A 13,572-nucleotide genomic window follows, 5' to 3' on the forward strand; every position below is an offset into this window, starting at 1 on the left:
AATGTACAAGTCCATGGTCATCCCCAGTAGTGTTAGTAAAAAAGAAGGATGGGACCACAAGGTTTTGCGTCGACTACAGGAAGTTGAATAATGTAACCATTAAAGATACATATCCACTACCAAGAATCGACGATTCCCTTGATCAGCTATCAGGAAAGAAATATTTTTCAACATTAGATCTAAATTCTGGGTATTGGCAAGTGGAGGTAGCCTCCAATGACAGAGAAAAGACAGCATTTGCAACCAGAAAGGGCCTTTACAACTTTAAAGTCATGCCGTTTGGACTTTGCAATGCCCCAGCGACTTTTGAGCGATTAATGGAAACGGTCCTGAGAGGTCTGTAATGGCAAATTTGCCTTGTATACCTTGATGATATCATTGTAGTTGGGGAAACTGTAGATGATATGATTAAACATCTTACCCTAGTGTTTGACCGTTTAGTAGCCGCTGGGCTTAAGTTAAAAGCCAGAAAATGTACATTGTTTTCTACAGAAGTAGAATACTTGGGGCACATTGTGTCCCAAAAGGGGATATCAACAAGTCCAGATAAAATAAAAGCTGTACAGAAATGGGAAGTACTTTCTAATATAACAGAGCTCAGATCATTCCTAGGATTCTGTAGCTACTACAGGCGCTTTGTGGCAAACTTTGCATTAATCGCCAAGCCACTGCATGATCTAACAAAGAAAGGAGCACATTTTATTTGGAGTGTCAAATGCCAAGAAGCATTTGATCTACTTCGTAAACAATTGTCAACCTCACCAGTACTGGCCCATCCAGATTTCAATGAGAGGTTTATCTTAGACACTGATGCCAGCAGTTTTGCTATTGGTGCAGTGTTGTCACAGATGCAAGACGGTGTAGAGCGGCCTATTGCTTTTGCAAGCAGGAGTCTAACAAAATCAGAAAGAAAGTATTGTGTAACTAGGAAGGAATTATTGGCTGCAGTTCATTTTGTAAAATACTTTCGGCATTATCTGTATGGCCGTCAATTTACATTACGAACAGACCATAGTTCGTTGAGATGGCTGATAAACTTTAAAGATCCTGAGGGACAACTTGCTCGATGGATGGATGTTCTGTCTACGTTTGACTTTACAATTGAACATCGGCCAGGAAGACTGCATGGCAATGCGGACGGCCTTAGTCGCGCACCTTGTAGACAGTGTAAAGTGGACCATTTTGTTGTTGACCATATGAGTATCTGCAGTGCTAAAGTAGATGACCAATTGTTCCAGCAAAAGCCCTTGAAATGCTTACAGAATGATGACAAAGACATATCAAAAGTAAAAACTTGGATAGCAACCAAAAGTAGGCCAAATAAAGAAGTTGTATCATCAGAATCGGTCACAGTGAAATCTCTTTACGCCCAGTGGGACCAGCTTGTTGTTAAGGAAGAAGTCCTATACAGGAAATGGACAGATTTAGTGACAAAGCAGGACATACTACAAGCCATTGTACCCAGTAGTGAAAGAAGAACTGTGCTAAAGCACTATCATGATTGTAGGTCTGCAGGCCATCTTGGTATTCACAAAACACTTGCTCGAATTCGTCAGTCTTATTATTGGTCTGGTCTGCAAAGAGATGTGCATTCCTACATTGCTGGTTGTGAAGTATGTACTAGACGGAAAGCACCTACCCCAGCCAACAAGGCCCCAATGAAGTTGGTGTATTCTGGCTATCCATTTGAAAGGATTGCCACTGACCTTCTTGGAGAGCTACCTATGACCACCAGTGGTAATCGATATATCTTGGTGGTTGCAGATTACTTCACAAAATGGACTGAATGTTTTGCAATACCTAATATGGAAGCGGCAACAGTCGCAGCAAAGATTGTTGAGGAGGTTATAGCAAGGTTTGTAGTACCTGCTGTAGTACATTCTGACCAAGGACCACAGTATGAAAGTAGTCTCTTCAAAGAAATGTGTAAATTACTAGACATCCAGAAAACGCACACTACCCCTTACCATCCCCAGTCTGACGGGATGGTAGAGCGTTTTAACAGAACACTCACAACAATGCTCAGTGCATTTGTATACGATCACCATACAGACTGGGATGTCCATTTACCTTACATTGTGATGGCCTACCGAAGTTCAGTGCATGAAACTACAGGATTGACACCAAACATGATGATGTTTGGAAGAGAGGTTGCTACTCCTTTGGATCTCCAGTATGAGATGCCACCTCAAATAAAGGACACACCTAGCAATAAATGGGTATGGGAGTTACAGGAACGTCTTGAAAAGGCCCATTCATTTGTTAGGGATAAGATGAACCAGTCAATGGCCAGACAAAAACATTATCATGATCGAAAATTGATGCGGAAAAAGTTTGAACTTGGCGAGGAGGTGTATGTTTATTTTCCAAGAAGAAAACCTGGGACATCACCTAAATTAATCAGTTTTTGGCAGGGTCCCTACAAGGTTATGAATAAGATGTCAGATTTGACATACCTTGTAAATTGTGGTCCACGATGTTCAGATCAAGTCATTCATGTTGATAGAATGCATAAAAAGCGTATACAAGTTCTAGCAGGCGAAAGTGATGGCATCCCACATGGTCAAGCTGATGATATAATGGATGATCCTGATGTTATAGATAGATCTGATTCTGATCATCATGCAAGCTATGATGATATCCATTCTGATACTAGGCCCACAAACATTAGTCGCCCAAGCAGAACCCGTAAACCACCTATCTGGATGCATGATTATGAGACTGACATGTAATGATACTTTGATTACAGTATATAGAAAATAGTTTAAACATGTAATATATGCTTTGTTCACTTATTGTAGATGGCGAAGACGAAAGTTACTCCAGCGAATTGTCGTAGATGCCCTATGTGTACGTTTGTGGCAAGGTCAGGAGAAGAATATAAAAGTCATGTTCTGCAGTGTGCTATGAGAACATTTAACTGCACTTACTGTACCTACTCCAGCAATAAGGAGATCAATGTCAAGAGACATGAAAGAAGAAGCCACCCTGGCCTTATCGAGGAACCCATCAAACTGGATGGAAAACCTGATAAGAGCAAAGAGTCAACCAGTAGTAAAAGTGTAGAGGAAGAAGCAGAAAAGCCAGAGGAAGAGTGGCTGAAGCAAGATTATGGGGATATTATTGGTTGTGTCTCTTCTGACAGTAGCGATAATGAAGGGGAGTCGCATGAGTCTCAACCTAAGAAAGATGAACCATCTACTAATGAAGATTTGCTGGAGGGAAGAGTAATCCGGAAACAGACAGCACCCAGCAGACCTTTCGTTCCTAAAGTCAAAATTCCTCCTCCCACTGGTAATCCAGAAATGGAAAATAAACAAGACACAAGATGTGAAAGTTGTAAGAGAAAGTTATCCATGGTGGACATTGGAATCCAGACAGAGGCTTGTCAGAAATCTATCTCGTCTAAGCGGATCAAGAGGTTCCGTGAGGGTGATATCGACATTGAAGAAATAGTTGAAGAGAAAACAGAATTCTGCTGACTTTTTGGTTGTGTATAACGGTAGATAGTGAATATATAGTTGTTAAAAAGAAAAAGAAGAAAGGAATTCTTTGTAAATTGTTCGTTCTGTCTTTTATTAAACCTAAACCTTTGTCAAAAATAAAAGAATTGTTTAGTTTCGAAGCTGTACATGCGGGACGCACGTCATCGGAGACATGGGTAGTGTAATGATTCCGGATATTTGAGGTACGACCATGCGGAGTTCTCAATTAGTCACTTTCCATCACGTGATCTAATTTGTGTATAAATACCGAGACTCCGCAGTCGTCTGTGTCATTTGTTGCTAGCGTTCAGCAGAGGAAAGAAGAAGAAAACAGTGTAAGTTTGTAAATTAAATAAAGTATAATTCCTCGCCTGTTCTTACAGTTAGAGAGTGAATTTGGAAGGCCATCAGAAGTCTGGCCTGCCACGAAGAGGTTGACCTCCAGTAAAGAGGCTAGCCATAGTTTGTTTTCTTTGGTGTCGTCCGCATTGGCTGAACAGACCGTCGTTCAGGCCGCTATACTCATTGTCCGTCCTGAATAAGGCATCCTACAGTGAGTGTAGTGGTTGAAGGGCTACCACATATACTGTCCGTCCTGAATATGGCGTTCTACAGTATATGGGGTAATCCGAGGGCGACTGGGCTCTACATTTTGTTAAGTTAGCACTACCAGTTATCGTTGCTTGCCTCTGATTGATATAGTGATTCTCTGTTTGATTATAATTTACCTAGATAAGGTTAGGACATATTTGTATATTTTGGCAGTCCACTAAAATCATACCAATTAGTTTAAATTAGCTATTGTTGAATATCCCAAACCCTGGAATTGACCAGGTACGATCCCAGAAGTTAATGTAAATACATTACACTAGTTCGTCAATACAACCTATCATTGGGTCAAATGTTGTCTGATGTATTTCATACCGATTGTTAAGCCGTTCTTGGTACACTGATTTTGACTGCGGATAACTCCGTTTACCTGCTCAGGATATAGGGCTCACGGCGGGTGTGACTGGTCGACAGGGGATGCTTACTCCTCCTAGGCACCTGATCCCACCTCTGGTGTGTCCAGGGGTCGATGTTTGCCCAACTATCCATTTTGTATTGCTTATAGGAGTTATGAGATTGATGACTGTTCGTTATCTTCACCTTTCATTCAATTATTTTACACAATTACCTTTTCAAAACGATATATGTATGTGTGGAAGGTATGGTTACCCGGGGCAGTCATGAAATCAGATGATGGAAATCATTACAAGCTATGTACCAAGTGTCGGTATTTCCAAAGAAAGTGGGAAAATAAATCAAATTTTATACCTTTAATGTCATTTTTCAGTATGATAGTGACGTCATTTTTGTTAAACTTTGGTACAAAATCACTGACAAATCAGGCCCGTAGGAAGCAATTTCACTTTGTGGTGGTGGTGGTGGTGGTGGGGGTGGGGGGGGGGGGGTGGGACCACACCAAAGTAATTTACGACAAAAAAGTGATATCGACAAAACCATTAGAAAAAAGATAACTGCATAAATATGTGCAAGCATTGAGGTGTACGTCATGTACATAAATCTAATTATATACATAGAATCTAATTAGTTTCCCAGAAAACCCATCAACTTTAATTTTAAGTTTTGTTTGTTTTTTTTTTTTTTTTTTTGGAGGGGGGGTGTTAAGGATTTTTAAAAAATCTTTTCTTTTGTTTATATCTTTATCATTTTGTTATCAATCATTTCTGAGTCATAAGGTATTTAGTACTCGGTAAACTAATTACTTTCCAAAAATCGCCAGTCTGTGTTCACTTTCACTTACGAACTCCTCAACTATTTTTTCTGGATTCAGTTCATCAGTCTCATTTTTATGAACATGCAATAAAAGCAAATTGTTTGTTCGTATTTGGCTCATTGTTGATCTCAGTGATGTTTTCAATCTTTTCAAGGCGCTAAATGAGCGCTCACTGGTAGCGTTAGTTGCAGGAAGTACCAAAATTAGTTTGAGAATTTTGAAGATCTCGGCAAACAGACCTTTTTCATTTGAATGTCTGAAAAATTCAACCACACTTGGTATATCTGGCGTAAAGTCTTTTGGCAAAACAGTCTTTAACATTATAAGCTGGCAGTGAAGATCCTTTGGCTTCAAATCTGTATCATATAGGGTCGTGACAAAATTGAATTCTTCTTCAAACGTTTGACCTATGCAAGCCTTAATTACGAGGTTTTCAAGATTTGACCAACCAGGTTACAAAGATTTCTACGAGGCATTAGATCTGGTTTTAGCTGGCATAAAATCTAGATTTGACCAACCAGGTTACAAAGCTTCGAGACCCATAAGCTTTGTAACCTGGTTGGTCAAATCTAGATTTTATGCCAGCTAAAACCAGATCTAATGCCTCGCAGAAATCTTTGTAACCTGGTTGGTCAAATCTAGATTTTATGCCAGCTAAAACCAGATCTAATGCCTCGTAGAAATCTTTCCTATACATATCTGCACACGATGAAAAAGTATGTGCTGCTGTCCCATCATCAAGTTTACGAGGAATTTTGCGTTTTCTAGGAAGAACAGGATCATCGATGTTCATCTGTTTTGCTTTTTCAACAACTTCCTCGTAAAACTGAGTGAAGATTGTCTCATCTCGGAGACTTTGCAAAGCACTCATTGTCGTTGATGCCATTTTTTGACTATCACTCGCCGAGAGATTTGGAGCCTGCAGAGCCCTTGCCAAATAATCACTATAACGTAAAAGTTTTTGACTCAGTAAATACCCAAAGAAGAAATCAAACCTGCATGTATAAGCAGCCACTCCCCTAATTCTGTTTCTCATTTCTACCTCACGCACGTATTGGAGGCTTTCATCCCAAACATTTCTTAGAATTTCATAGTTTGACAAAATGCTTAAAAATGTGTCGGTTTTTATTGTCCATCTTGTGGGACATAAAACCCTTATTCCCGCTGACGTTTTCTCTAGATTTTCGGCATTTTTTAATGTATTGAAAATCATCTCCCTTCTTGGAGATTCTTTAATCAACTTTGTTATATCCTTTGCAATGTCCAGGGTGTCTCTAAGCAACTTACATCCCTTAATAGAATCAAAGCAAGCTAGGTTAAGAGCATGACCATAACAGTGTATGTAAAGGGCTCTGGGTTCAAGTGCATGAATTTGTGTTGCAACACCTGTCTTTGAACCAGCCATGGCATAACACTGGCCTCGTACTTTGTTGATAGGCAGATCGAACCTCAAAAGGGCATCTTTAATTACTAGGGTTATTGAATTAGCCCCAATGTCAGATAGACAGTACATCCCCAATAAATCTTCATGAGTGGTAAAATTTTGATCAACCCATCGAATGCATAAAAGAAGTTGCTCTTTGTTGGAAATATCACGTGTTTCGTCTGCCATTATTGAAAAGAATTCAGACGATTTGATGAAAGCAACAATTTGTCGCAAAACCTGCAACCCCATCACCTGCAAAATTTCATTTTGTATATCTGGAGCAACATACTTATTTGTCTTGCGTTGTAGCCATTCCTGAAGCTGGGGATCGCGTTTAGCCTTTAGCATGAGAAGTTGATTAAAGTTTTTCACCCCGAAGAGCAATTCCTTGTCGAGCAAGAAACTTCAAAATGTTTGTGATTTTAAGCAAATTCTCTCTGTTAGACTTCTTCTAACCCGGTTCCTACGGCCATGCAAATACAGCAATCGTTCACATTTGTTATCCAGCTTAAAACATCTATAACGACGGGACAATAGATTTTGATGTCAAAGCGAAGCAGTGGTCGTATAGACCAATCAAATTCTGTTTGAAGCTTGGTACAAATATAGCTTGATATGACTTCCGTTCCTGAAGACTAAAGAATGGCTGAAACGATGGGGACGATAAATGTGGAGGCTTTTGATTGCTGGCATAAACGAGCTGCCGACAAATAGAGCTGAAACGATACACCCCCTTCACGATACGATACATATTGCGATACTTATGCCACGATTCAATGTTTTCAATACGATACAATTTACAGAAGAAACCAATTATAACATCGAAGAAAAAATTCATTACCAAGAATCAAAATCTTAATTTTAAAGGGAAAACGTTTCCAAAATGCCAAATGGTAAGATACCTGTTGGCTCTGTAGCTTAAACTGATAAAGTTCATAATTATTTTCGCCAACCTCAAGGCAAACAACATTCTGAACTTTATTCGGCACTATTTTGTCCCTCACACAGGTAAAAATAATAAATACAGGCCGAGCCTAATGCATTTTACTGAACTCGTTTGTATTAAACAATCGAGGCAATGAATCGAACGTTTATATTGAACAGTATATGTATCGTATCTCAATACAAAAGACCTCAATCGAGTTCCGAGTACCAAAATACTAACTGAAGATGACAGGACGGCTCTATTTATACCCTTTGGTCTTAGGTTGATCAACAATGATTGGCTACTTATACTAAGATTATGATTGAATGGCTATACAATGCTGATTGGATAAGAATTACACCATGTGATTGGTCTATCATAAAATATGTATCAATCCACTCTACAATAGTTTCATCACACTACATGTAGTTCAAGTATTTTTCTAAAGAAAACAAGAGCAACGTCAACGTGGCATAATACGCCCGTAGATTTTGCTCAAGGAAAACATATTTTAGTGGGATTCATATTTTAGTGAAGTTAGCACTGTCCTCTGTGAGCTAATTCATTATTATGCTTGTAGAAATGGATATCAAGATATAAAGAGGGATATAGCTTTAGAATGCGCTACTTCATAAATATGCTAATTCATCAGTGTATTGCAATTTTTTGACGTCGATAACAGGTATATGTGTGCTAATTGATAAAAATTTATCAATACAGCAACATATTTTATTGATTTTATTTATTACTAAGATGCATTATTTGAAGAACCAACAATCAAATATAAAACTAAACCCATAATTCTTGAAGGGTGGAATCACCTTCATTTCTATTCTTTTATTTCTTAATACATCCATGATTTAAGAAAGCTTTGTATAAATCATCATCATCTCTGACTTTGAATGCAAGAGTTTTTTCTTTGTAGTAGAGCGGTTTCATCTCAATATTTTCTACAACATCTGTCAATAAATGTGCTCGATCAGCTTCAAATCCAGGACTGTTCAGCTTAATGTGGGTGAAATGCACATGAAGATGGTAGTACGATGGTTGATAATGAAGATATATCCGGAGTTTGTCTGCAGGAACTCCAAACTTCTCTTTAATAGCAGCCTAGAAAAAAACATTTCATCCATCCATTACATCGGTTACATAAATAGTTGCATTTCCCCCATAAAATATTACTTCCATTATGACCCCATACTTAAATGTATATCAACAAGAGGCCCACAGACCTTATTGGTCACATTAGTATAAGTTAAAAGTATCAGGCTATGAAATCTAGAATAAATTTCCTATACTGCAAATGTAAGCTAAATTCTAATGTTCAACAGAAGTATAACTTGAGATGTAATCTTAAACACACACACACACACACACACACACACACACAGGCCCCCAAAAGTGTTCATACTGATACATAATCTTACTACTTAAAACACTATAGCATCCAATCTGAAGCTTAAGTTCTCCTGATTGACAAGGGTTCACAGACCAGGTATAAATTTGAAGGCAGTGCTTATTTTCTCGGTCTTTAAATATGGAGAATGAACTTAAAAGTTATGTTCACTACTTCAAAGACACTGTTCCAAAGGACTATATGGAGCTGAAATTATTATATGATTATTCTGTTTTTGATATTTCAATGACTAGCTGAAATTACCCCATTTGTGCATGAAATTGATGCATATATTGTCCTAAAAATAGAACGGCCCATTAGGTGTTAGTTCGGGGGTGGGGGGTGGGGGTGGGGGGGGGGGGTACTCATCTATTTTGCCACAAAATGTGAAACTTTTGAAATATCATACAAGATGCCCACAGGCCTTATCGGTCACCTGAGTACTAGTTAAAAGTATCACTATTTCCAAGAGCTATAAAATCTAAAAATAATTTCCTGTTCTAAATATCTAAGCTAAATCAGTCTTTACAAAAACATTTAAAAATTGCTGGTGAACTATCTGAATTTACTGCCCCCCCCCAAATTTTCAAAGTACATGTACATATTTATCACATACATTATGGAATGTATAAAATCATATAATTGAACAATTAAATTACTGAAACTTTATCAAATATGATTATTACTCATATTCATATCCACCCTAAGACATCCTTTCTGTCGATACCAGAAAAACAACACAGTACACGGTATTCTCTCTCTCTTCACCCGCAAACAAGACTACAAATTCATGTATTTTTCACAAATAGCCCTGAGTACACCTTAGGGACAAGTCTTATCAATTGTAAACGATTGATTAATTCTACAAACTATCTAGAAATTGCATAAAAATCAGAGATAACTGCAATTGACACAGTTTATTTTAATTGGACATGCAATTACCGGTGTGCAGTGTGATACAGGGTGTGCAGTGTGATACAGAACGTGGCCATTTTTGTTGTTTCAACAAGTTGTTCATTGAATGTTCTCGTGATTTATAAACAAGTTATCTTGACAATTACAAGTTATAGTTATCGTTCTTTACTATAAAAACAAAACAAAACAAGAGACCCATGGGCCACATCGCTCACCTGGGCTCATATCTAAAGATTTTTCCTATATTGCCTCTTTCCCAAATATTTGCATGTAGGAGTTATCGTTCGTGTGGGACGGTATATATGAACTTCCGGTAAAGAGTAAACAAAGCACCCAAATACAAACATTTACATTTTATGGTATGGATTCGCTTATTAATACATTACAGCCTAGCCATTATCTCCTAACACTGCCGTTAAATACATGTACATCACAGATTTCCAAACATTGCAAATCCAAATATTTCCTCGAGTAAGTCATTTAAAATAGCAACAAACTCAAAGTTGCAAAACATGTGCGGGATTCGGAGGTTGGTTCCATTCTAACAGATAAACACATCAGACATTAAAAATATAAAGAATTTGTATTCAGGTTGGCGCAGGAAATCGAATGCATTTCCTGAATCAGATCCACCCCTTATGATAACCTTCCATTTGCGGCGCAGGATTATTTTGCGTACAGTTGAGGTCTTAAATTAAATGTCGGAGGTCAAAATTGTACAATAATGTAATATATATATAAAAAAAAAAAAAAAACCTGAAATAAAATAAATGGTAAAATTATAATTTAAAAAAATCATAACATATTCTCCCACTAGTAATCTTATTAAGGCAGACTTCTCCAATAGCCCCCCCCCCCCCCCCCCCCCTTAACATTGTACGCGGTATGAAAAAGTAAATAAAACGAACGAATAGTCATCGATTCTATAAAGAATACAAAAATAAGTGTTTAGCAAACACACCAGAGGTGCAAACACTGAAGATCTTGTTTGTGAACACAGCAGTAATATTTAGTTAGTAGGGATGACAATGCCCTGGGGTGAAAATTTGGTAACCGATTAGTCATATTTTAAAATTCTTTTGACCAATTACATGTAATTAACCAGTTAATCGTTAAAACTTATAATTCTTAATTACTGTATTATTTTATTTCAGTTTAGCTTCAGTTTTTTTTTAATTCACTAAATAACAGTATGACGAGTGCTTCCATAAGTAAAGATGTGAACAAAAACTGCATGAAAGCAGGAATATTTGTAGAAATTCAAAATGTTCACTTTTTGAAAAGCCACGCCAGAACGGTGCATCATATAATCATTTTTATTACAATATTTGGCTTCAAGTTTATGTTAAAGAAATAATTCTATTGTCTTCAAATTTTGTTTACAAGAATTGCTAAGGTGGCAAAAATTCGTTCGGACGCCACTAAAGTTACTCAGGACGTGCGAGTCCGTCCTACACAGCTGACATTTCATCTCTTTCTCGTTTAAGTATTACTATGCGTGAAACATTGAGAATTCACTCAGAAATTTTATTTGAAATATGATTTAGTCTGACCTCCATGATTTTATGCGTCCCCCCCCCCTCCATTTTTATTTTCATCCTCTAACTTTGTACAATACATGTATATCTTTCTCTGACCAGAAATATACATGTATGTTACTTGTCCTCATTGCCATGCATTATAATGGTACGATTCATTGAACTGATTATGAAATCCATTTGGAAATCATGCTGACAGCGTTGAATTTATCAGTGTGATACTAGTACTGCTTGCCGGGTAGGCCAGTTTAATTTTACTCAAGCATTATAGAGCCTGACTGGGAACTTTCAAAAAGGTTTTACCTACAAATGGAATATAAATATCGGTATGAAATTTTACTTTGAAGATTATTAAATCTGATCAGTCATTTAAAAAGTTAATATTTAAACATCACCTAGACTTTTGAATATTACGACCCCCCCCCCTTTTTTTTAAACACTTGTAATACAGGCATGGCAGTATTTCTTTACTACAAATAACCCGGCCAATCAGTTACAAATTTTCTATTCAGTTAGTTTTTTTCCAACCAAGTAATCGGTTAGCCGGCGAATCGTTGTAATCCATAGTATTTAACACATGAATATATATAAACCAACCAAACTTTGGATACACGAACGACAACTCGTACAAGCAAGAATTACGAAAATACGGAATATTCGCATGTAAAACTTTGATCCCTATTGTGACCCTAAACCTACTCCCAGGGGCCATGATTTTTTTCAAAATTGAATCTGGACTATGTCAGGAAGCTTTCAATATGAATGTAAACTTTTCTGGCCCAGTGATTTTTCAAAAGATTTTGAACGATTTTCCCTATACAGCTTACTCCGGATATATTGAAATTCAGGGGACCAATTTTTTTCTTTCAATCTAACTGAAGTTCAAAATAAGCGAAATCGGAAATGTAGTGATATTGGAGGCTTCATTTTAACACCTCGATCCCGATTACGAAAGCAGAAATATGACTTTATTACATTACACAATTTACAACATATAGATAATTGATTAAATTTAGTCCACTGAAGATTTTTATTTAAAAAAAAAAATGCGAGTTTTTTAACTTTTGTTTCTTATTGAGCTGACCAAGAATGAATATTTCAATTTCCGATCGATGTCTACAAAAATTTCGTCATCTATACTTTAGGTAGCGTTTGTACATAATCTTTTTTTTATTATTATTAAATTTACACATACAATTTCAAGGTTGATTGTACGTCACATTTTCATCCGGAATTTCATTTTTGCTCTCGTTGCCGATATTTCCCTTGCAGTATGTACATGTATATAATATGTAAGAAGTTCTTCCCTTGAAACGATCGCCGTGAAAACATTTGACACACATGTATGTCTAGGCTAGTACCATCAGAATTTCAGAACCAGTTGTTTTTTTAAAATAAAGTTCACTAACATAAGCAAGTGGCATCATGTTGTCTGTAAAGACATTGTTGTTGCATGTACGCGTCAGATGTTATAGGCTAAATGTTTGGAGATTTTAATGTGAACCCAGTCTTGCAAAAACTATTTTTAATAAGGTCACAAGGACAAATATCTTGGTACCAGTAGAAAGATCTTGTCACAAGAAATGCTCATGTACAATATGAAAGCTCTAATATTTACCATTTAGAAGTTATGACCAATGTCAATTTTTTAAAAAGTAGGTAAAATGTCAAGGTCAAAAGGTTTAGTACCCACAGAAAGGTCTTGTCACAAGGAATACTCATGTGAAATATCAAAGCTCTAGCAATTACTGTTCAAAAGTTATTAGCAAGGTTAAAGTTTTCAAAAAGTAGGTCAAACTCCAAGGCCAAGGTCACAGGGTCAAAAATGTTGGAACCCACGGAAAGGTCTTGTCACAAGGAATACTCATGTGAAATATCAAAGCTGTGGCACTTACTGTTCAAAAGTTATTAGCAAGGTTAAAGTTTCAGACAGAATGACAAAATTACAGAATGACAGACAGGACAAAAACAATATGCCCCCTGATCTTCGATCCCGAGGGCATAAAAATCAATCCATGGTAACAAATTCTACAACATGTTGCCGATGCTGCGTCCTGCGTGTTTAGTTTCGTTTTCAACCAATTATAAAAGCCGTTGTCCGATTGGC

The 13,572-nt window shown here is 37.2% G+C and overlaps 2 protein-coding genes across 2 annotated transcripts in view; one reads left to right on the forward strand and one right to left on the reverse strand.

Annotated features, from left to right (window-relative positions):
- The first annotated feature begins 2,801 nt into the window (after positions 1-2,801).
- LOC125656407 (RE1-silencing transcription factor-like) lies at positions 2,802-3,482 on the forward strand. Its single transcript, XM_048887012.2, has one exon. The coding sequence runs from the start codon at positions 2,802-2,804 to the stop codon at positions 3,480-3,482; it is 681 nt and encodes a 226-aa protein (XP_048742969.1).
- A 4,935-nt stretch (positions 3,483-8,417) lies between these two features.
- LOC125653336 (m7GpppX diphosphatase-like) overlaps positions 8,418-13,572 on the reverse strand; it is a 19,995-nt gene continuing 14,840 nt past the window's right edge. Inside the window, exon 4 of the mRNA XM_048882774.2 lies at positions 8,418-8,726. Coding sequence (XP_048738731.2) covers positions 8,454-8,726 — 273 coding nt within the window. The 3' untranslated portion in view covers positions 8,418-8,453. The remainder of the gene's footprint in view (positions 8,727-13,572) is intronic.

The sequence above is a fragment of the Ostrea edulis genome, chromosome 7, assembly GCF_947568905.1.
Source record: "Ostrea edulis chromosome 7, xbOstEdul1.1, whole genome shotgun sequence".
Classification (NCBI taxonomy): domain Eukaryota; kingdom Metazoa; phylum Mollusca; class Bivalvia; order Ostreida; family Ostreidae; genus Ostrea; species Ostrea edulis.